At 52.4% G+C, this 23226-nt stretch overlaps 1 protein-coding gene across 2 annotated transcripts in view; it reads right to left on the bottom strand.

Moving 5' to 3' along the window:
* The window catches only part of LOC116949264 (filamin-C), a 65756-nt gene extending 44242 nt beyond the window's left edge, over positions 1 to 21514 (bottom strand). For both annotated transcript variants that reach the window (XM_032966359.2, XM_032966360.2), the window contains exons 1-8: positions 20593 to 21514; positions 9283 to 9531; positions 8761 to 8858; positions 5475 to 5622; positions 4854 to 4972; positions 3113 to 3190; positions 2067 to 2232; positions 891 to 1091 (exon numbers count right to left, since the gene is read on the bottom strand). In XM_032966359.2, the coding sequence (XP_032822250.2) occupies positions 891 to 1091; positions 2067 to 2232; positions 3113 to 3190; positions 4854 to 4972; positions 5475 to 5622; positions 8761 to 8858; positions 9283 to 9531; positions 20593 to 20986 (1453 nt within the window). In that variant the 5' untranslated portion in view covers positions 20987 to 21514. The remainder of the gene's footprint in view (positions 1 to 890; positions 1092 to 2066; positions 2233 to 3112; positions 3191 to 4853; positions 4973 to 5474; positions 5623 to 8760; positions 8859 to 9282; positions 9532 to 20592) is intronic.
* Positions 21515 to 23226: the final 1712 nt, after the last annotated feature.

The raw sequence follows: 23226 nt of genomic DNA, 5'->3' as shown, positions 1-23226 counted from the left end.
ACCACACCAGGTACTTATTTGAGACTGAGTCGACATAGGGGAGGCACAGGACCGGTTCAGATAATTGACACTGGTGTTGGCCGTGAGCGGGAATCGAACTCAGGTTGCCAGGTTCGTAGCGCAGCGTAGCGCTAACCGCTTCACGACCGTTAGCGCATGCACACACGCAAACACACATGATTATAACGGTGAGTTGTGTGTGTCTCATAGACCTGTCCTCCAGCACACGGTGGCGGCGTTTCGGAGCGAATGACCTGTATCTAATCTATTCATCTGAACGCATTTGCAAGGACACTCCCCCGCCAGTGGCAGCTGTCCCTGTTGCGGCACAAGGTCACTAGCCTGTAAGCCAGATGGCATTAGTTTGCCAGTAGGGGACGATTATTGCTGCTGTTGTGAAAAAACAATGCATTAGTTTGGGTGTAATTTTCAGAATTTGGCAAATTTGGACCGTGATGTCGGCACTTGTTTCGAATGACGTCATGGGATCTTCAACGTCCACTGTGAAGCAGACGGCACACGGTATTTTCAGTATTAACCAGGGCGGCAGCTGGATTCGAACCGTGACCCTATGCAACGAGTGGTGAGCATGCTACCACTGGGCCACGTGAGTAAAGACAAAGATTCCCTGCTCAGCCTTAACAGACTGTTGGGGTAAATGCTGTTAGCAAGAAGCACCTATGAAGGCTGGCACGCCACATGAGGGAGTGGGTGGCCACCACCACGCCCGGCCGTGGTGGTGGCCAGGACCAGTTCAGATAATCATCATCGGTGTTGGCCGTGAGCGGGAATAGAATTCGCTTCGCCGGGTTATTAGCACAGCGCAAACCGCTCCACTACCGTTGCCCACACAAACACACTCACACATGCGCGTGAACGTGCACGCTCACCCTGCGAGATGACAACGGTGTAGGGGCTGCGGGGGATGGGCTCCCCGGCGAAGGTGATGTGCACAGCGTGCGGGCCCTCGGTGACGGGCCGGTACGTGCAACGGTACACGCTGTTCCCGCGGTCTTCCAGCGACACCTCCACCGAGTCGGCGTGGCCCTGTGGGTCCACGATCACCACGCCCACCTCGCCCACGCCCGCTCCTGCCAAAAAGAATAAGTATATGTATTTATCCTTGATGAATCCGATGAGCTATGAAGCTCTTTTTGACAGATGCTAAGTAGGGGCAGGTAATACTGTTACAACACACACACGGGCGCGCACATACACGCATGCACACACACACAAAGGTGCACACACGGGCACGCACACACGGGCACGCACACATAGACACAAATGTGCACGCGCACACGTGCGCACACATGTAAGCATGTGTGCGTACAAATACAAAGATCCCCCGTATAGCCTTAACAGACTAGGGGAAAGTGCTATTAACGAGCACTTATGAAGGCCGGCACGGCACATTAGGGGGTGGATGGCCAACACCACACCCGGCCGCCTTTGTCTCCCTAGTGGAGATGTTTACACATCGCACCAGGTACTAATTTTAGGCTGAGTTGACATAGGGGAGGCCTAGGACCGGTTCAAATAATCGTCACTGGTGTTGGACGTGAGTGGGAATCGAACTCACGTCCAACACCAGTGACGATTATTTGAACCGGTCCTAGGCCTCCCCTATGTCAACTCAGCCTAATAGTAGTGTAGCGGTTAGCGCGCTGCGCTACGAACCTGGCAACCCGAGTGGGAATCGAACTCGGGTTGCCAGGTTCGTAGCGCAGCGCGCTAACCGCTACACTACTATGAGCGCATGCACACACACAGACGCACACACATGCAAAGACAAAGATCTCTCGCGTAGCCATGAAGCCAGGACTGCTAGCAAATGTTTTTAAGGGCTGTGCCGGATTCGTGATGGTGGTGGCAGTATGATGATGATGGTGGTATTGGAGTTGGGTGGTGTTCGCGATGGTGCTGGTGGTGTCTGTGGTGATGGTATTTGTGGTGATGGAGGTGGCTTTGGTGGCAGTGTTCATGATGGTTGTTGGTAGCGCTGTTGATAACGGTGTTGTTGCTGGTAGTGCTGGCGGAAGTAGTGTTCGGCATCGCCGTAGTGTTACCCGCGGTGTAGATCTCAAAGTAGGTGGGCTTGTGGGCCACGTTCCCGCTCGGCTCCAGGCCGGGTCCCCGTGCCGTCACCTTGCTGGCGTCGCCCACAGCGACCGTTGCCACGTCGACCTGGAACACGCTGCCGGGGATGTGCTGCCCAGCGAACAGCACGGTCACCTAGCAAACGCGCAAACACACACCCATCAGGGAGAGCCTGCTTCCAGGATTCGTGGAGGTCGACCAATCCAGGCCGGTGACCTGGGCCCCGTGGGACTGGGTCCCACGAGAGATCTCCATCGCCAATGACGCCGCACACAACGGTCAACGTCAAAGCGACGTCCGACCTCGAGTGAACATTCAGGGCAACTGGTGCTCACCTCCAGTTTACAAGCCCTGAGACGCTGGTGTAAAATTCCACATTCCCTGTGGCAGGGGGTTGAGTCTGTCCAGAGGTCAACCACATTTGACTTATCCCCACAAACCGGTGCTCGTTTTATTGACTCAGAGGATGATGGGCCGAGTGAACCCCCAACCAGGTGTGAGCTTGTAACCTGGTTCCAGTCACTATACAGGCCCTTTATACAGTCGGTACTGTAGAAGAAGATCACAAACCCCAACCAAATTCAACACGTTCCGTGTCAATAACCACAGCGTGGCCTTAAGAGGAAAATAATTAAACAGGCGACATTTTGGACAACGGCCCTTATTCGTATGCTACGATAGGGCCATTTTGCCCGAAAAGCCGCGTATCACACAAAGCGTTCCCTTTATAAAGGCGATATTACAGCGTGATCCATTTATAGATACCCCCAATTTTCAACAGATGACAATGCCATAGCCGAAAGGCCTCGTGTCTTAGCAGAGGAGGAGATGCGAGTTAGGGAACAGTCAAATAGAGAGAGAGTTAAGAGGAAAAAGTAGTTCCGGTTATTTTTTTTTATGTTTGATACTGTAGAAAGCGGGGCCGTCGGTAAGTGGATTGTCCGTGAAAGGCCCTCGTGGGCCATCTGTAAATGGATCGCCCGCGACGGGGCCCACTTTTTGTGGGCGCTCTCACCTTGTGGAGGCCGGCCACCTTGGGGTGGTACACGACGGAGAAGGTGCGCCTCTTGTCGTTGTTGGGCGTCACCTTGGCCTAGCGGACGCGCAGACGGCGAAGTGAGGCGGGGGGGTGGGGGCCCTGACGACCGCGACCCCAGCAGACACTGAGACCCCCTGGGCGCCAGGGTTACAGGCCTGGCGCCCAGGGTATTTACACGCAGAGCACCAACCGCGGTGTTGTTTTACGAAGTTTACTATGATAACATTGCAAACGCCGCTCACGACGGGCGTTAAAGATCCCGTGAGGGCCCAACCGCGTGTCGCCGGCGTCAAGGTCCGGACCAACACGAAGATCCCCCCCCCCGTGTGGCCTTGAGACCGTTTGGGGGCAGGGGCTGTCGGCGAGCAACACCTTTTAAAGGTCGCCACGGCACACGAGGGGTGGGTGGGCCACAAACCAAGCCCGGCCGCCTTTGTCTCCCTGTGTTTTGCGCACAGCACCAGGTCCTTATTTGAGGCTGAGTCCGACCTATGGGAGGCCCACGGACCGGTTCAGATCATATAATCGTCGCTAGTGTTGGCCGTGAGTAGGGTCACCGGGTTCGTAGCTCCGCTCCAGAGACAAAGATCCCCCGTGTAGTCTTAAACAGACTGTTGGGGCAAGTGCTGTTAGCGAGCACCTATGAAGGCCAGCACGGTACACGAGGGGGGAGTGAATGGCCAGCACCACGCCCGACCGCCTTTGTCTCACCAGTGGCGATGTTTACACACCGCACCAGGTTCTCGTTTGAGGCTGAGTCGATCTAGAGAAGGCCCAGGACCGGTTCCGATAATCGCTTTCACTGGTGTTGGTCGTGAGCGGGAATCGAACTCGGGCGCCCGGGATCGTAGTGCAACGCGCTAACCGCTACACGACCGCTCCTCTCCACTTTGTAAGACAAACATCAGCAATCATTGCCCCCTAATGGCAGCAGACGAATGCCCCAAGGCTTCGCTCTTCCAAATGAAGACTCCCTATCCACCACGTCTCTTGAGTTAGTTCTCTCTCTCCTGGCCACACAAACTCATCCTCGACTCGCGTGCGGCCCTCTATAATCTATTGGGACGGAGCACAAAATATCTACCAGTTCAGGTGGCGAAGCGTTAAGCCGCCCCAATGTGTTTGCATGGCCACTGAGAGTGAATGACTAAACGCCGGCTCGCTACAAACGGCGAACCCTTCATCCACCGTAATTTTTATGGGATTTGGCACCGCACTAGTAGTGAGACATCTGCTCTGGGCACGCGGACTACTGGCGTTGTAGAAATATTAACGATGCCCTTTTGGCTTAGATTTGTCTTCAGACACGGTTTGCTGAGCAGAGGGCTCAAAGGCCGAAAACATCAAGCGGACAGCAACAAACATCACCATTAGTAAACGCGTAACAGACGAGAAGAGTGTGCAACGCGATCCTTGAACATGAGCAAGGCGATTGTTATTGCTCAGACAACGGGAGGGAATTCCACAGTGGAGGCAGTGCGACGGAAAAAGTCACCACCACGTGACAACACGACTTGTCATCGTCAGTCTGGTGGCACGGGAGGCTGTAGGGGGGCACGGGGGGCTGTGGGGGGAAACGGGGTGCTGTGGGGGAGGGTAACGGAGGGCTGTGGGGGGCACGGGGGCAGTGGGTTGGGGGCACGGGTGATTGTAGGGGGACTGTAGGGGGCACGGGAGGCAGTGGAGGTGGTAGGAGTGAGTGAGTGTGGCCCCTCACCTCCTCGGTGTGCCCCTCGGGGTCCTCCACGTACACCAGCACCTCGCCCACACCTGCGTTGAGCGTCTCCACGGTGAACCTCGCGGGGCGCGTCACCTCGTTACCCGAGCGCTCGATACCTGCCCGCCGGTCACATCGTCACCACCGTCATTATCCGCGCCTTCGCCCGATGTCATCGTCATCGCCATCGTCTTTGTTTTCGTCCACATCGTCATTGCCGATATCCTCGTCATTGTTATCAGTATCGTCACTATCGTCATCATTGCCAGCAGCACTAAACGATATCATCGTTCCCATTACCACTATCGTCACCGCATCATTGAAATGTTAATATTCATCATTGCCACCGTAATCGTCATTATTATTGTCAAATGACTCATTATCGTTGCCACTTTGTCATCACCATCATCATCATAATCATTACTTAATTTGATTAATCATCATTATCACCATTACAATTATCATCACAACCATCATTATTCTCATCATTCTTATCAGCATCATCAATACCAACTTTCATCGGTGTCATCTTCTCTATCACCATCACCACTATACTCGTCACCCAGTCATCTCCAGCATTGTCACCACGCGGTGCAGCAAGTGTTTGTAGCAGCAGCACACCTGGCCCGAAGGCCTTCACGCTGTTGGGGTCGATCTTGGGCCGGAGGGGGGTTCCCGGCTTCAGCTTGGCCTTGGGGAACTGCGACAGGTAGGTCATCACCGAGTGCTCGTCCACATTGGGGTCGACGATCTCCTCCGGAGCGATTACCTGAGTGGGGGGCAGATCGAGGTGAAGGTCATGTGGAGGTCACCCAGCATTTATGGTGCTACAGGCAATTATTAATATTAGTATGTGCGTGTGTGTGTGTTTCACTGAGTGCCATGACTGTTTTTCAGGAGGGAGCTGCCACATTTTTGTAATCGAGTAGCAAGAATTTCTGCTGCTTCATGTGATCCAAATTTAGTGATTTGAAGGTAATTTTCAAATATGGAAAATAATATGGTTCGCAACGCCGCCACACAACGGCCTACTCGTTTTGAATCACGTCGCGGGATCTTTGATGTCCACAATGAAGCGGATGGCGCGAATTTTATAGTGAACACATCCGCATTAAAAACCAGGGAGGCCTGCTAGATTGGAACCACAAACCTCTGCAACAAGCTGGGCTATTTCACCACCCAAAAACACATTGGATGGTTAGACTGACTCACTGTTGGCAATCACAGAGGTCAGACGTTTCTTGTAGTTGTCCACCAGGTTTGCACACATCTCAGGAGGGATTTTGTCCCACTCCTCTTTGCAGATCTTCTCCAAGTCATTAAGGTTTCGAGGCTGACGTTTGGCAACTCGAACCTTCAGCTCCCTCCACAGATTTTCTATTGGATTAAGGTCTGGAGACTGGCTAGGCCACTCCAGGACCTTAATGTGCTTCTTCTTGAGCCACTCCTTTGTTGCCTTGGCCGTGTGTTTTGGGTCATTGTCATGCTGGAATACCCATCCACAACCCATTTTCAATGCCCTGGCTGAGGGAAGGAGGTTCTCACCCAAGATTTGACGGTACATGGCCCCATCCATCGTCCCTTTGATGCGGTGAAGTTGTCCTGTCCCCTTAGCAGAAAAACATCTCCAAAGTATAATGTTTCCACCTCCATGTTTGACGGTGGGGATGGTGTTCTTGGGGTCATAGGCAGCATTCCTCCTCCAAACACGGCGAGTTGAGTTGATGCCAAAGAGCTTCATTTTGTTCTCATCTGACCACAACACTTTCACCCAGTTGTCCTCTGAATCATTCAGATGTTCATTGGCAAACTTCAGACGGGCATGTATATGTGCTTTATTGAGCAGGAGGATCTTGCGGGCACTGCAGGATTTCAGTCCTTCACGGTGTAGTGTGTTACCAATTGTTTTCTTGGTGACTATGGTCCCAGCTGCCTTGAGATCATTGACAAGATCCTCCTGTGTAGTTCTGGGCTGATTCCTCACTGTTCTCATGATCATTGCAACTCCACGAGGTGAGATCTTGCATGGATCCCCAGGCTGAGGGAGATTGACAGTTCTTTTGTGTTTCTTCCATTTGCGAATAATCACACCAACTGTTGTCACCTTCTCACCAAGCTGCTTGGCAATGGTCTTGTAGCCCATTCCAGCCTTGTGTAGGTCTACAATCCTGTCCCTGACATCTATGGAGAGCTCTTTAGTCTTGGCCATGGTGGAGAGTTTGGAATCTGATTGATTGATTGCTTCTGTGGACAGGTGTCTTTTATACAGGTGTAGAGTAGTAGTTAGTGACGTATGTCACGCACGCCCTCCGGTACGATGACGTCACGTATGGTGACGTCATGGACAGGGGGCGGGACGGTGACATCACAGGGTGGTGTGGGACCCTGCCGTCCATGGGGTAATTGTGTGATTTCGGTTCGATTACCGGTGTTGGTTGTGCATCCAACGCGTCGGAATCTGTATATTTTTGTTTTCTTTTCTCCCGCCGGGTGGTATACAATCATCTCCACTAACCTGGGGCCGGGTGGCTGTCGTGTCCGACATGCTGAGGTGCGTTTTATTCTGCTGTGCCTCAGGAGGTTGGGTTCTCCTTCTCGTCACAGATTTCCGGCGCCTGCCACGCTTGGAGTCACCGGTCGTGCTGACTGGATGTGGACTTGAAGGGGGAGTGGAGCGCCTGTTCGACACTCCTGCTCTACCTGTTGTTCTCCGAAGTTGGCTTGAGCCATGCAGATGGACCGGCCACACGGACACGCTCTAAGACTCCGCGGTTTTCTGATTGATGAGTGTCTGCCCGTTCTTGCGTGTCGGTTACCATTGTTGTCACGTTAATGTCTATCTATCCGGGTTGCCGGGGCTCTATTTTCGTAATGGTTGCAGCCGGGTCGGCTGATTTTTTTTCACGGGGGGTGTGATGTAGAGTAGTAGTTAGTGACGTCATGTCACGCTTGCCCTCCGGTACGATGACGTCACGTATGGTGACGTCATGGACAGGGGCGGGACGGTGACATGTCCCCCTGGGATATTTAGGTTGGGACCCGTGACGTGTTCGAGGTCGTTGCGGGGAGCCAGGAACGTGTGAAGTTGGGAGTTGGGACCCAGGGTAGGGGGAAATTAGCACCAGGCTCGGGGAGCCTGGAGGTGTGCTAGGGACTTCCCCAGTACCCTTCCCCTGGGGTGTCGAGTGTAGGCAGTGAGCGTGCAGTACACGGAGTCATGTATGAATAAAAGTTCTTAATAAAATAACTGGCGCAAGCCCCTACATGAAGATCTGCCTCCGAGTCGTCATTTACGCCTCAACACAGGTAACAAGCTGAGATTAGGAGCACTCCCTTTAAGAGTGTGCTCCTAATTTCAGCTCGTTACTTGTATAAAAGACACCTGGGAGCCAGAAATCTTTCTGATTGAGAGGGGGTCAAATACTTATTTCCCTTATTAAAATGCAAATCAATTTATAAAAATTTTGACTTACGTTTTTCCGGATTTTATTGTTGTTATTCTGTCTCTCACTGTTCAAATAAACCTACCATTAAAATTATAGACTGATCATTTCTTTGTCAGTGGGCAAACGTACAAAATCAGCAGGGGATCAAATACTTTTTTCCTCACTGTATATAGGAGATCGTCGGTTCGATCCCAACCCCGTCACCTGTATATTTGGAGTTTGCATGTTCTCCCCCTGGTTGCGTGGATTGCTCTCCGGGTCCTCTGGTTTTCCCCTCCACATTTAGAATCAACGTTCATTTTAAAGTATTTGGCTGCTATACATTTCCATGTGAATAGCCAATTCGTTGAGCTGTGATTTGTTACCAGGTCGCTTCTGCAAAAGAGCTGTATAGCTCAGTGTGCCTTACCTGGTAAAATAAAAAAATATATGTTTTTAGTTTGGTCGCCATGTGAGCTCACTTGTGGGACGCCGAGCCAGTCATCCGCCTGCTGCATGGCCTCCCGAGCATTGTCCACTGGCTTGTTGGGGTCCCAGGACTGCCAGTCGGGGCACAGGCCTTCACACCCGAGATCACACACAAAGACAAAGATCCCCCGTATAGCCTCAACAGACTGTTGGCATAAATTCTGTCAGCGACCGTTACGGCCAACATCCCGCTCGGCTGTATGTATGCTGAACTTCTTTCTCACCGTATGTAACCAACCTTGCTAATCGGAGGTGCGGGGGAAGGCCACACTCCTCAGTGGTAATGTTTACACATCGGAGCAGGTACTCAGTTTTAAGCTGGGTCGACCTAGAGGAGGACCGTGATCATAAATTTTGCCACTGTTTTTGGTCACGAGCTGGAATAGAACTAGGGCCACCAGGTTCATCACTGCACGCCACCGTTCTCCACACAACTACCATCACGACTGCGGCACTATGGTTGGTGGTAGCGATGGTGGTTGTGGTGGTTGTTTTGATGGCGGTGCGACACTCACCGGGAGCGCAGTTGTCCACCAGTGCCCCCAGGGCCTTGCCGTCTTGCCAGTCGCGGTGGAAGTTGGTGATGGGAATTTGCGGAACCTTGTTCTGGATCCAGCCCAGCAGGCGCTGCTTGGGGGTCTGCTTCTTCATCTCCTCCTCGTCCTCGTCGTCCCACATGGGCATGGAGATGGAGTAGTGCAGGATCAGTGTCCACACGAGGCCCAGGATCAGCTTCAGGTTCCCATCCACGATGGCTTTGCTGTCTGTGGGGGGCACCAGAGGGGAGAGGGGGCCCAAGGGAGATGAGGCTTTAGTTCGGCGTCCTTCCCCCGCACCTCCGATTAGCACGGTTGGCTACGTATAGTGCGAATGAAGTTCAACATATACGTTAAGCGGGAGCGCACGCGTTTCCCGCTTGCGTATTATAAGGATAAATCAGGGCCCGTGGGAATGATCACTGCTCTTGTGAATGTTGATATCATGACATCTCTGCATCTGATGATGATGATGGCGCTGTCATTTACACTTCACCATCTATTCATCACGCATCACGTGCACATTCATTATCAGTCATCAATATCGCTATAGTGTAATATCGTCAAGTATGATAATAATGCACTAATTGGTTATTATAATTACCACGATCAATTATCATCTGTATTCACCATCATAAATAATATAGCCCACACCGCAACCATCACCATCGTTAATGATGACAATGAAAATTAACATCACCATCATAAATAATACCACCATCAATAACATCACCATCATAGTAATCCTCACCATCTATTTTCAGGAATACATTTCGAAACATCTGTGACAGGTCTCATTATGCTTTACAATGGGGCAGGTAGAACACAAGCAGGGATTGGGATTCGTTCAGAACGCTGTCTGCTTGAATGTGTAGACGCCAGGGAGGGTGGGTGATGGAGGTGTGTGGGGAGTGGTAGTGTAGCAGTTAGCGCACTGCGCTACCAACTCGGTTGATGTGAGTGTGTGGGTCTCCATACGAGTCTATGGATATCTGTACACGTCACGAGTGACACAGGGCTGAGACCATCAACTCCCTACACTTGAGAACCTGTTGTAATCGCTGTGGTTGGTCGGCTGAAACTCGGATTTGAACCCAAGGTCTCAGCGGCACCGGCTCGGCATCTCAGTGACCCCCTGGGACAGTCGCCCACTTCTCCCCGAGCGAATATTATTATGAACAGTCCGAGAATGTGGGACCCTGGGCTCTCCCGACACCCAGCCCGGCACGGGGAGAGAAGTGGAGGTGCGGGAGGGGGGGTGTGGGAAGGAGGTGGCGGGTCGCGGTGACAGCTGGGCCAAGACGAGGTTAAGTAACGTGGCCATATTAGGAAGGCAAAACCTGGCACGGAATCTCGGCCGCATAAATGACAAGGGACCGTTTTATATATATATTTTTATACAAGTAATTTAAGAAATCCTTTGCTATAATTGGTACTGGCCGTGGCTGGCATGACCTCACGGGGTATTCGGGGGTTGTGGGGAGGCGGAGACGGGGGAATAGGAGGGAGATTGATTTACGGAGGCCGCAGTAGGACTCTGAAGGCCTCCCGTCACCGACGACAACGTTCGTCGATCGTACGGGCAGAGCGGCGGCGCAGCGGTTGGCTTGCCGCTCCCCGACGGAACCGGCGACTCGAGTTCGACTCGCAGCCGCGGCCGACACACTAGTGGGAACCGATCCCTCACGACCAAATGAGTTATGAAATTTCTGCTTGACTGGAGACGGAGCGATGGCACCATGTCGTGTGCAGGAGTCAGATGAATTGATCATGGCTGATAACGATGACGTATATGAAATGCTCTTACAGACGTTTACATCCGGCCAAATGTTGTTGTCCTCTTATTCAACCCAGCCTGGCACACACTCAAGCCACACACACGCGCTAAAGCCTCCTGCACCGGCACTGCGGACGCTCTATTCAATGGACTACGGTCCTATCCACAGCTCAGTATGCCGTGTATCCGACCGTCACGTATCCAGCCGGACCAATTAACCGCCCACACCCAGTGGAGTATTTTGCACGGTGCAACTGCCCTTTTCTGTCGACGACCACAAATCCGACCTCACACATTGGCCCATTATCCGAGTCTCCAGCAATTGGGACGTGCGACATGACGTGCACTATATTGATGTCAAATGGTCCTTCAAGGTCAACCTGCTCTGATTTTAGAGCTGGAAAATTGCGAAGTCGAGTTAATAAAAAATATCATGAGTTTTATGGTAAACGCCCCGTAGTTTACCAAAGGGAAAATGCAATACCTATAGGCGAACATTCCGTTATCCCCAAGTTAGTCTATGGGCATTCCGTTATCCCCAAGTTAGTCTATGGGCATTCTGTTTAAGCTATATTAGTCTATTAACACTGTTTTTTTGTCATTCGTTTTAAAAACAAACAGGACTGATATTTATATTCTTGGTTCTTTCGGTAAAGTCACGTTGAAGGGAAACAATAAAATAATAAAATATATATAAAAATAAAATTCTCACGACGTTTTGACTGCAACACAAGCAGACATCATCATTATGACTGCAACACAAGCAGTCATCATCACGTTTATATATATTTTATTATTTTATTGTTTACCTTCAATGTGACTTTACCGAAAGAACCAAGAATATGAAACACTGCAGTCACGAAAGCTTTAATTCAAAATTTAAACAGGACTGAGTTATTTCCCCCGGCTGCGCATTCATATTTGTCCCATTGGCGTGCGACGTCCGAATGCAAGGAAGTGCAAAAGGGTCGAGGGAATAGCCGCAGCCCGTTCATATCATCCTCACCACGTCTTACCGAGCCGCAGCCCGTTCAAGACATCCTCACCACGTCTTACCGAGCCACAGACCGTTCAAGACATCCTCACCACGTCTTACCGAGCCGCAGACCGTTCAAGACATCCTCACCACGTCTTACCGAGCCACAGCCCGTTCAAGACATCCTCACCACGTCTTACCGAGCCGCAGCCCGTTCAGGACATCCTCACCACGTCTTACCGAGGCACAGCCCGTTCAAGACATCCTCACCACGTCTTACCGAGCCGCAGCCCGTTTAAGACATCCTCACCACGTCTTATCGAGCCGCAGCCCGTTCAAGACATCCTCACCATGTCTTACCGAGCCGCAGCCCATTCAAGATATCCTCACCACGTCTTACCGAGGCACAGCCCGTTCATGATATCCTCACCACGTCTTATCGAGCCACAGCCCGTTCAAGAAATCCTCATCACGTCTTACCGAGCCACAGCACATAAACCATGTCGCACCACTCAAACACTCACATTAATCATATGCCACATGTTATCCAGGAGAGGCTCACCGAGGCTCATGACTCTTGCAGGAGGGTCCTGTGAGGTTTTCGTATTGGGAGTTGGTGATGATTGCTGCTGCTGCTGTGTGTGGTCTCAATTGAGTCATTTGCAGTGGTATTTTTCAAAGCTGTGCCGATTTACACCACGAGAGCCAGGGTCAAAAGAGAACTGTGCAGATATAACGTCCTATATAGACCATCAACCGCATGAGAATATCGATAGGTCGATGCACAATATAAATAGAGATAGAGACTCACAGAGATATACATGAAAGACAAGCCACAGTCGTGCGATTGTGGCCATGCAATCAAAACTATGGACCGTAAAATAAATCACTGTGGTCTGCGCTCTTTCAAAAAAGGAGGAACAGCAAAACGAAACTCTCTCATGAAACCCTCTCGTCGTGGCCAGCAGACCTCGACATTTGCATCGAGCTCCTGGACACATTGGTGCAGTCTTGCCCGAGAATAGAATGGAACTTCCTATAAATATCAGTTGCTCTTATATTTTCTGCCACCAGGAACTCAATTGCCCAACGCTGCTTCCCCATAGCAATAGGAAACGCAGTTTTCTCACCGCCATAATGGAACTACCCACACTGATTTTCGAGGCTGTAATGAGACTTTAATTAAGAGTCGCCATCAAATGTGCACACGTTAAGCGGCGGCCTCTCTGTTGTTCTCTTGCGGTTATCCACGGTAAAACGTCAGTCGAGCTCGGCTATTCGATTATCCTGTAAACACGCAACGTTGAGCCAACATTGGCCCACTGTTTTGTGTTTACTGGGCACTCATATAATCGATCACTCTACCGATTATAGGTTCGATTACTTAACTAATCAGATCGGGTAAGACGAAAATACATTGAAGTATCACGCGTGATGCTGGACGGCAACTGATAGATGAATCGCGAACCTCCTGCTAAGTCACGTGGGTGTTTGTTGATGAATTAATTACGCGGCACGGCGCCACGTGTTGCCGATCACGTGGTACAACAGCAGATGAAACGGCGGCGGTGACTACGCCGCTGCTGCACGTGGATGGCTGTGATCATCCAGCGCTGTGGAGGCAGCAGCGAGGGTTGGTGGTTCACCACACTGATTTTATTGTGAAACTCCCAACCTGAGGGCGTGGAGGAGGTGCCATGTCCTGGCTCGCCAGGAGAAGGCGGTTGTGGTGCCGCCGCAGCGGAGCCGCTCCATCGGGGCCGTGCCCACCGCCGTGACACCGCCACCGGGGAGTGACGGTGCGGACGCGGCGCGCCCCTCGCCGCCCCTTCCCCCCCCCCCCCCCACATGAATGCACGCACACCCCACGTAGGGCCGGGAGGGAAGGTCACCTGGCCGACAGGTTTTTATCCAAAAGCCCCTAATGGGTTCAAGCTTCATGGTTTCCTGCGGCCGGGCAATTGGGCGATCTACCCCCGAGGCTGACATGCACCGCAGCGCCGTGGCCTGATATTAAAGTTACGTGGTCACGGCAGAGGCCGTTGAGCCACCGCGAGTGAAACCGCACACACAAGCACGAGTCAGGAGGCCAAGGGGGTACGGATCGGAATGCCTTTGTTAGGATTAGGGATCTAGATAACAAAGGGACAAGAATAGCCAGGCCTCTGAATGGACAAAAGGGCACGGGCAAGCAAGGTCCACGGAAATGCCTTTTGTGATAGGTAGGATAAAAGGCAGGTGATTGAGACAGTAAAGGGTTCTTCAAATCCTCGCGGTCCATGGAGCATTGGAGTCAGCCATCGAGTCGTCCGTGTGACGAGCTTCAGCGCAGCCAGGCTCAACCCTCTACGGAGACGACCCACCACATCGCCCTTCAACAGCTTCCAGCGCATCAGGGTAGGAATAAGCGTAAGTAGAGGAGAGGTAAGCTTGGGCTATTTTACCGAGGGTAGAAAGCGGGGCGATAGGCAGAGTAAATTCAGTCTAGGATCCCAAGGGGAATAGGCTGGCATCCGCTGACCCACACAATCACGCGTAGTTTAACGGGTGACTCGCGGTAAATAAAATAGCTAGCGGGGGGATAAACTGCGTCGTGTGGTCTCTGTGAGTGTGAAGAGGAGGGTGGAGCGTGCTTTGTGTTCGCGTGCCTGCGCGGTTGTTTACAACGAGGCGGAGTGCTTAGCGTGCGCGTGCCTACGCGGCTGTTTACGGTGGTGCGTAGCGCTCGCGTACCTGTGCGGTTGTCTATAGCGAGGTAGCGAGCTAAGCGCCGGGTGTGTGCGTATATGTGCGGCGGTTAAAACGGCCCTTCAAACCAGAGTGGATTCACGCGTCGGCGCGCTATACCCATCTGTGTCCGTGGAAGACGGAGTCTTGCTTCGCGAGCACGCTCACCGCAGCACGCCGCCGATCTCGCGTAGCGCGCCGCAAGCGCAAAGCGTACGAGCCACCAATTGAAACACGCCTACGCGGGCAGCTGCAAAGTCGGGGGCGCAAGGGGGCGAAGAATTGGGAGTTGGTAGCCCGGACCCCACAGAACAGCCGGGGGGTAGTGGTATGAATGGAACGGGGGAGTCGGGGGGCAACGGCCCCGACAATTCGGTGGTGGCGGGGGACGGTAGCCCCCACACGGTCCAGCAAGTGGGCGAATCGCCATCTGTTTCCGTCTGTACGGGGATGGAGTGTTGCCCCCTTCCACAAGGCGTGGGGTTTCTCCGGGTGCTCCGTCTTCCTCCACACGTGTATCATAATACTATACACGACTTATCATTAATCGGCTGAAGACATCTTACAGATACAAATCTAATGCGAAAGGGACCCTCTTGAAAAAGAGTCCCACGACTCAGTAGCGTGGCTCCCCTGGATAAATAATTAAATTAAATTAGATAAAATTAATACCCAAACTCGCCACGCTCCCCATTAGCACTGCCTCACACATCAGTGAGTGGTGCAGCAGGCCAACGTTTCAGGTAATGGCCCTTCCTCAGAGAAGAGGACACATACTTGTAGTATTAATGGTGATGATAATTATATAATGAGTGATGTGGGCATGACTGTGTTGGAGATTGGTCCACACACACGGACAAAGATCCCCCCTATAGCTTTAACAGACTGTTGGGACAAGCACCTATGAAGGCCGGTACGGCACACGAGGGGGTGGGTGGCCAGCACCACGCCCGGCCGCCTTTGTATCCTCAGTTGCGATGTTTGGTGCGATGTTCACACATCGTACCAGTACTAGGGGAGGCCCAGGCCTGATTCAGATAATCGTCACTGGTGTTGGCCGTGAGCGAGAATCGAACTCGGGTGACCATATTCGTCGGGCAGACCTCTAACCGTTGCACTATCTCGCATACACCTCAAACACACACCCTCGCAAAGACCTCTCGCACACCCCTGTGTAGCCTTCACAGACTGTTGGGGCAAGTCTCAGTGAATATGCAACCTTGGGCCAACGTTGGAATATGGTTGGCGGAACGTTGGACCAACGTTGGGCTATGTTTACTGCCTCGATGTTAGCAAGCACCTATTCAGGCCATCGTGGCGCTGGCCCAACACACACACGCGCACACCCAGCGCGCAAAACACATGCGCATTCTCACACACGCACGCGCCCGCAATCCAGCGCCCAGTCATTTTATCAGCTGTTATCCCACGCGCGTGTGTCGGGGGCTGAGATGCATGTGGAGGTGGTGGGAGGGGTGGGTGGGGGCCACTCAGCTGTCACGCACAGACACAAGAACAAAAAAAAACAAAGATGCCCCGTATAGCCTGTAACATACTGTTGGGGCAAGTGGTGTTAGCGAGCACCTATGAAAGCCATACAGCACACGATGGGGTGGGTGGCCAACACCACGCCCGGCCGCCTTTGTCTCCCTCGTGGCGATGTTTACACACAGCACGAGGTTCTCGTTTGAGGCTAAGTCGACCTAGGGGAGGCCCAGGACCGGTGCAGATAATCGCCACTGGTGTTGGCTGTGAGCGGGAATCGAACCCGGGCCGCCAGGTTCGTAACGCAGCCCGCTAACAGTTACACTACCGCTCCCCACACAAAGACAGACACACACACAGACACACACGCACACACACATTCCTGCCGAGACTCACCCCAATCTCGAAGTCAACAACCCCCGCCCTCTCCTCCCAGCCCCACTGTCGCTCATCATCTCACGCCTCCTTTCACACACACGACCACCATTCCTAGAGGAAGCGATCTGGCGATGGTTCAGTAACTGGTTCATCATCATCATCATCGTCGTTAGTATTAACATCATCACCACCATCATTGGCGCACGTGGCCTCTGCCGTCTAAGTGATCGGTGAAGGAACTCCGCGCACGTGGTTGGCACGCGGGGTTAAAGCGACTCGAGGAGACGACCTTCGTGTGGAGTCGATCGCGTCGTGGCCACAAGAGGACAAACATATAGTAGGCGACGTTTCGGGAAAGGGTCCTTCTGTACATCTCTAGGCTAAACCAACACTGCCCCAGGAGGAAAGCAGTGACGGTCTTCTTCTAGAGGCGGCATTGTTGACGGACGCGCTGACTAGTAGTCGTTGTTGTTGTGCTCGTGCACCACGAGTCACGTGTGTGTGTGTTGTCGAGCACGGAGTGCATGGATCGTATGGCGGCACGAACTTCGACTCTGAGAAAGAACGACGCGATAAGATTGGGCGGGGCTGGAGGTTGTGGGTGGCGGCGTCGAATGGAGATGATTGGTCGGGGGTGGCGAGAACGAGATAAGAGGACCTTCTAGAGCAGGATAAGGAAGCGAGAAGACCCATTAGAACGATCCAAAAGAGGCGATATATGGAGGCTGGGAACGTGCTCAGAGGACTGAGCTTCAGGAAGAATGTTCTAGAGAGAAATGTTGCTGTGTGTGATAGAGCTGATGATTATGCCGTGCCTGTGTTTGATGTTGCTGTGTGTGATGATTTTGATGTTGCTGTATATGATGATGCTGTGCGTGATGCTGCAGATGCTGCTGTGTGCTATGATTCTACGCATCATGATAATGATGATGATCCAGAAAAAGACAAGAGACGTGGACTGGGCACATGCTCAGAGATGGGAGCGGGAGCTCGATGAAGGGGGTCCTGTGAGTGTTCGGGATGCTGGAAAGGAGGCCAAGAGCAATTGAAACAAATATGCTGCTTGACGACTTGAAGGAAGGATGGGGGATGGAGAGGTCCAGTGACATGGAGGAGAAAGCTCCAGATTGGACAGGATGGATGGGGCTTAAGCCATGGGGTAGAGGCCGGCCAACAGATGATGACCCAACCACGCGCGTGATGTGGCGCTTTGGCAGCAAGAGTGAGTGGATAAAGCAGAGATTTGTGAATTTCACAAAACCTCGCCGGGCTGCCAGGATGCCCGCAGATGGTAGGACGTGACGTGGGTATGTGAACCCGTCTGTGTGGACTTTTGAACGTTATCCCAAAGTACGCGTGGGTGTTTCTGTCGTGACCCCCGGCCTCCTCCCCACACGAGACAAAGCATTCTTACTAAAAAAAATGTTTTCCCCATTGAAGCTTTCTTGGATAAATAAACGGCATCGTCATTATTACGACCACTCGTTTTGGAGCGGTGGTGAAGTCACCTCGAGCGCACGAGCTACATGGATTGTCGCATCGCAGGACCGTGAGAAAAGGCCGACGGCTTGGAGAGTTCATTCATCCAGCAGTTGATAGATCATGACTGCTGATGATGATGGTGGTGGTGGTGAATAGTTTCGTAGAATGTCGGGCCGGGATGCCGCTTCTTACAGAAATAAACGACTACCATTTCCGGCCTTAATAAACTCAACTCAATTCGTTTTTTAAGGCCCACTGAACGAGATATTGTAGCTCTTTTTTAGAAGCGATCTGGCCACAAATTATAGCTCAACGAAGTGACTTACCATCACGTGGAAGTTGATAGCAGCATGTTTCTAAATGTGGAGGGAAAAACCGGAGGACCCGGAGAATATCCACGCGACCATGGGGAGAGAGACACGCAAACTCCAAATATATCGCTGCAGTCTACACAGCTGCATGTGGGATCTTTGCTTCTTGTATGTATGTTGAACTTTTTTCGCACCGTACGTAGCCAACTGTGGTAATCGGATGTACGGGGGAAGTGCATATATATACTGTTGTGTATATATGCACACACACACGAAGGATTAGAATCATAAAGAAGGTTCGGCGACCCGGAAAGAGAGTTCCGCACCCGGCACACCACATCCAATAGACCTCACGCCTATGGCTGTGGTCACTACCAGTCACGTGCCACCTACTGCAGTCTCACAGCGACCCGACGAATATTGAATGAGAATTCAATCCCCAATTGTGAGTGTGCGTGCATGCGTGTGGCTTTAATCCAAGCAAAGCCCATGCCTCGGACCTGAGTTCGCATCGCGACAGGGCCCACAGCTCACAGAACTCGTGGCAATCCTCTCGCCAACAATCTCTGTCCGCTTAACTTCAAGCCTGGCCCGTCCAGATCAGCGACCGGGTAAAAATATGTTTTGTCTCACCCTGCGCTCAGGGCCAGATACACATTTTGCAGGCCGCCTGGGCTACAGGTACTCTGAGGCCCCCAGTAATATTTTCAAAAGGAAAAAAAGTTAAAGAAAAATATAATTATTTTTTACAAGGCCTACAACAAATAAAATTCAGCATTCACAAATGAAATAACTTTTTACTGAATCTCTGGAGGCCCTCCAGCTGGCGGAGGCCCCTGGGCTGCAGCTCCTGAAGCCCCCACGCCTTAATCCGGCCCTGCCTGCGCTCAACATCCAGTATAGGTCTCGCGATGACTTGTAGCCACGAGCTACGCGAGCCACCTGTCCCAGTCCACTACCAGCGACCTGGATCATATTGAGTGAGAGTTTAAGCCCTGGTGGGACCCAGGGCGGGATTAATTTACAGGCGGGTGGGGGGAGGGGGGCAAACTGTTATAGATTTGGGGGGGGAGGGCACTGTCTAATCCCTTGCTTGAATTGTTTCACCACCGCCCGTGCCCCCGAGTGATGCCAATCACCCCGTTCTTACTCATCACAGCCATGCCAGTGCTGGCGTTTAAACGTGATGCACGAATGTATGTACTGTATGTATGTTGAACTTCTTTCGCACCGTACATAGCCAACGGTGATAATCGGAGGTAGGGGGGAAGGACAACAGACACAATATAAAATACTTTTTAAAGCACTCCCTAAGTAAACGCGAAATAAGCTACGGTCATCTTCTTTTGTTCTTTCGGTAAAGTCACGTAGAATGAGAATAAAATAATAAAATTAAAATAAGACAATAAAATTCGCACGACGTTTCGGCCACAACACAAGCGGCCTTCTTCAGGTGAAAGAACAGAACTGCCAGGACGACAATGCTTCAATGAGTGCTGCTGAGATTCGTGGCGTCTGAGTGCTGCTGAGATTCCTGGCGTCTTTTAAAAGAAGCCACGAATCTCAGCAGCACTCATTGAAGCATTGTCGTCCTGACAGTTCTGTTCTTTCACCTGAAGAAGGCCGCTTGTGTTGTGGCCGAAACGTCGTGAGAATTTTATTGTCTTATTTTTATTTTATTATTTTATTCTCATTCTACGTGACTTTACCGAAAGAACCAAAGAAGATGATTCCCTGCAGTCACGAAAGCTTTAAATCGAAATGTAAGCTACGGCCATGTTAAATTGGACACGCCGCTGGTAGCGACACTCCGCGTGGTTCAAGCATCGCTGCTGTTAACCTGCTCCGCAGCTCGGCTGAAACGCGAACGGCTCGCCAGAGGATGACTTCCCCCATGCCCCCTTCCAGGGCGCATACAATGAGAAGTCAACAGCGGTTGTCCTATGTACGGATGAACCCGTCACGGGAACGTGTGGCATTTAATCACACACGTTACCCATACAGCGTGTATTGCAGTGGGCGTATCTACATTTCATGGGGTCCTTCAAACTCAAAAGAGGCCCCAGGCTGCACCACCACGAAGCCCCTGCGTGAATTCGGCCCTGCCTCCCGCGTGTCCAGCGCTGTGTCCAGCTCTCTCCCGAGCCACTCACCTATGGACACCAGCTTGATGTGCTCCCGCTCCAGAAACTCCAGGGCCACGGACACGTTCTCGAGCTTCATTTGTCTGAAGTTGGGCCTCGAGTGGTACTTGCGGTACATCCTCTTCTGACTCAGCACCTCCAGCAGCGAGATGAGCCTGAGGCCATCCGCCAGATCCTTCTGCAGGTCGGTCACCGTCTTGTTGGCGCACTTGAGGTGCTCGTTGCACCAGCGGGTGAACGTGTTCTGCTGAATCTTCTTCCATGGTGCGTCCTCGGCGAGCTCCTTCTCGCCAGCCGGGATCTCGTCCTCTGCCTGCACCTCCTGGCCGTGGAGCTCCTCCTCGGGGGAGCCGTTCAGGCGATCTCCGCGCGAATGCGCAACATAGTGCGGCTCTAGATCCATCTCGAGAGCGCGGTTCTTCTTCTTCTACTGCTGCTGCTGATGACGGTTACACCCTCGCCTGCCTTCGCTTACAAAGCTGTAACACGACGACTTGTTTGGTGGGTCGAGGGTTAAACGTCTGTCTTGTTTAAAAACTTCTTGCGGGAAGAGGCCTCTGGCGTCTGTCGGGAGCTGAGCACCACGCGAAGTGCGCAAAAGGCGCAGGGGGAGAAGAGGTGGGCGACAGCTCGGCCACTCCTCGCCGCCTCCCTTATCTGCTCGTTTATAAATAACTCACGAGGAGAGCCGGCAAACTCCGCAGGCGTTCGTGGATCGGCAGCCGATTTCGTCGAGTCTCCTCGCAAACGCGGGGTGAGACGAAGAGAGGAGAGGGAGAGAGAGAGAGAGACGCGTGATTCGTTGACAGCGATCGGAGTGCTGCCTGGTCGCGTTGATCGTTCTCGATCGAACTTCCTCTTGCGCGTCCGCTGATACTGTCGCTACTGCTGCTGCTTCTGTGTTGCTTACAGCTGCCGCTCGTTCCCTTATAAAGGGTCGAGGGGCGAAGGGGTCTCGTCACTCCTAATTAAAGGCGGCTCGCTCAGTGTCCGCGCCGCTCCCGGTGCACCGGGAGCGCGATGCGCTATTTTTGGTCTTCACTTCGCACACATTGGGCCACGAATACGCGCACACTCACTCACAGACACACACACACACAATAACACACATACAGACGTACAGGTGCAGGCACAAATAGACACAATAATCCACACGCACAAAAATACACAAACAAACGTACAGGAACAGACACAAAAAGACGTAATAATCATAATACAGACGCATACAGATCATAATAAGAGACACACAAAAACACCCAATAAAGCCCACTCAGTAAAAGACACACAAACATACAGGAGCAGATACAAACAGACACAAACGTAATAATACACACAGGAGCAGACGCATACACGCAATAATACGAACACAAATGCAACACTTCGAAGGAAAATATCCCCTAGTGTAGCCTTAACAGACTGTAGGGGCAAGTTCTGTTAGCGAGCACCTATGAAGGCCGACACGGCACACGAGGGGGTGGATGGCCAGCAACCACGCCCGGTCGCCTTTGTCTCTCAAGTGGCGATGTTTACACACCGCACCAGGTACTAATTTGAGGCTGAGTCGACCTAGGGGAGAGCCGGGACCAGTTCAGATAATCGTCACCGGTGTTGGCATGAGCGGGAATCTAACCCGGGTCGCCAGGTTCGTAGCGCAGCGCACTAACCGCTACACCACCGCTCCCCAAACACACAGTGACGCACACACACAGTGACACACACACACAGTGACACGCACACACATAGTGACACGCACACACGCAGTGACACGTACACACAGTGACACGCACACACACAGTGACACGCACACACAGTGACACGGACACACAGTGACACGCACACACACACAGTGACACGCTCATACAGAGACACGTTCACACAGAGACACGCACACACAGTGACACGCACACAGTGACACGCACACACAGTGACACGCACACACACACAGTGACACGCTCACGCAGAGATACGCGCACAGTGACACGCACACACAGTGACAGACACACACAGTGACACACACACACACAGTGACACACACAGTGACACGTACACACAGTAACACGCACAAAGTGACACGCACAGTAACACGCACACACGCAGTGACACACACACAGTGACACGCACACACACAGTGATACGCACACACACAGTGACACACACACAGTGACACACACACCCAGTGACACACACACAGTATAACGCACACACAGTGACACGCAAACACACAGTGACACGCACACACAGTGACACACACACAACAACAACCGCAATTCGCCACTAAGTGGCGGTGACGTCACCACGACGCTTGTGCCAGGCCATGTGCACCTTGAGGCCACGTGCAGTGTCGAACGCCCGCGGGCAGGAGGTCACGGGGCAGACCCAGGTGCCAAGGGTCGACTGACTGACATGACTGGCTGGTGCACCACCTGTGCCCCCTATTGTGCCAACCTGCTGTGCTTTAGCCACCCGGCGCTCCGCTCGTTGTTGTGAGCGTCGCTCCTCCGCCCTCCGTTGTTGTTAGAGGGCGACTACCTCCAACTGCCCAAAAGCGTCCTTCACGAGCCTCCTCCACAGAGGCCGATCTTGACACCGCTGGTACCAGTCATCGGCAAGTCAGCTCAGCTCCACGTCCTCCTGTACCACATC

The sequence above is a fragment of the Petromyzon marinus genome, chromosome 36, assembly GCF_048934315.1.
Source record: "Petromyzon marinus isolate PM22_M1 ecotype Great Lakes invasive population chromosome 36, UKy_Petmar_22M1.pri1.0, whole genome shotgun sequence".
NCBI classification, from domain to species: Eukaryota; Metazoa; Chordata; class Hyperoartia; order Petromyzontiformes; family Petromyzontidae; genus Petromyzon; species Petromyzon marinus.
The sequence above is the reverse complement of the archived record's forward strand: the minus strand, read 5'-3'. Positions and strand labels throughout refer to the sequence as shown.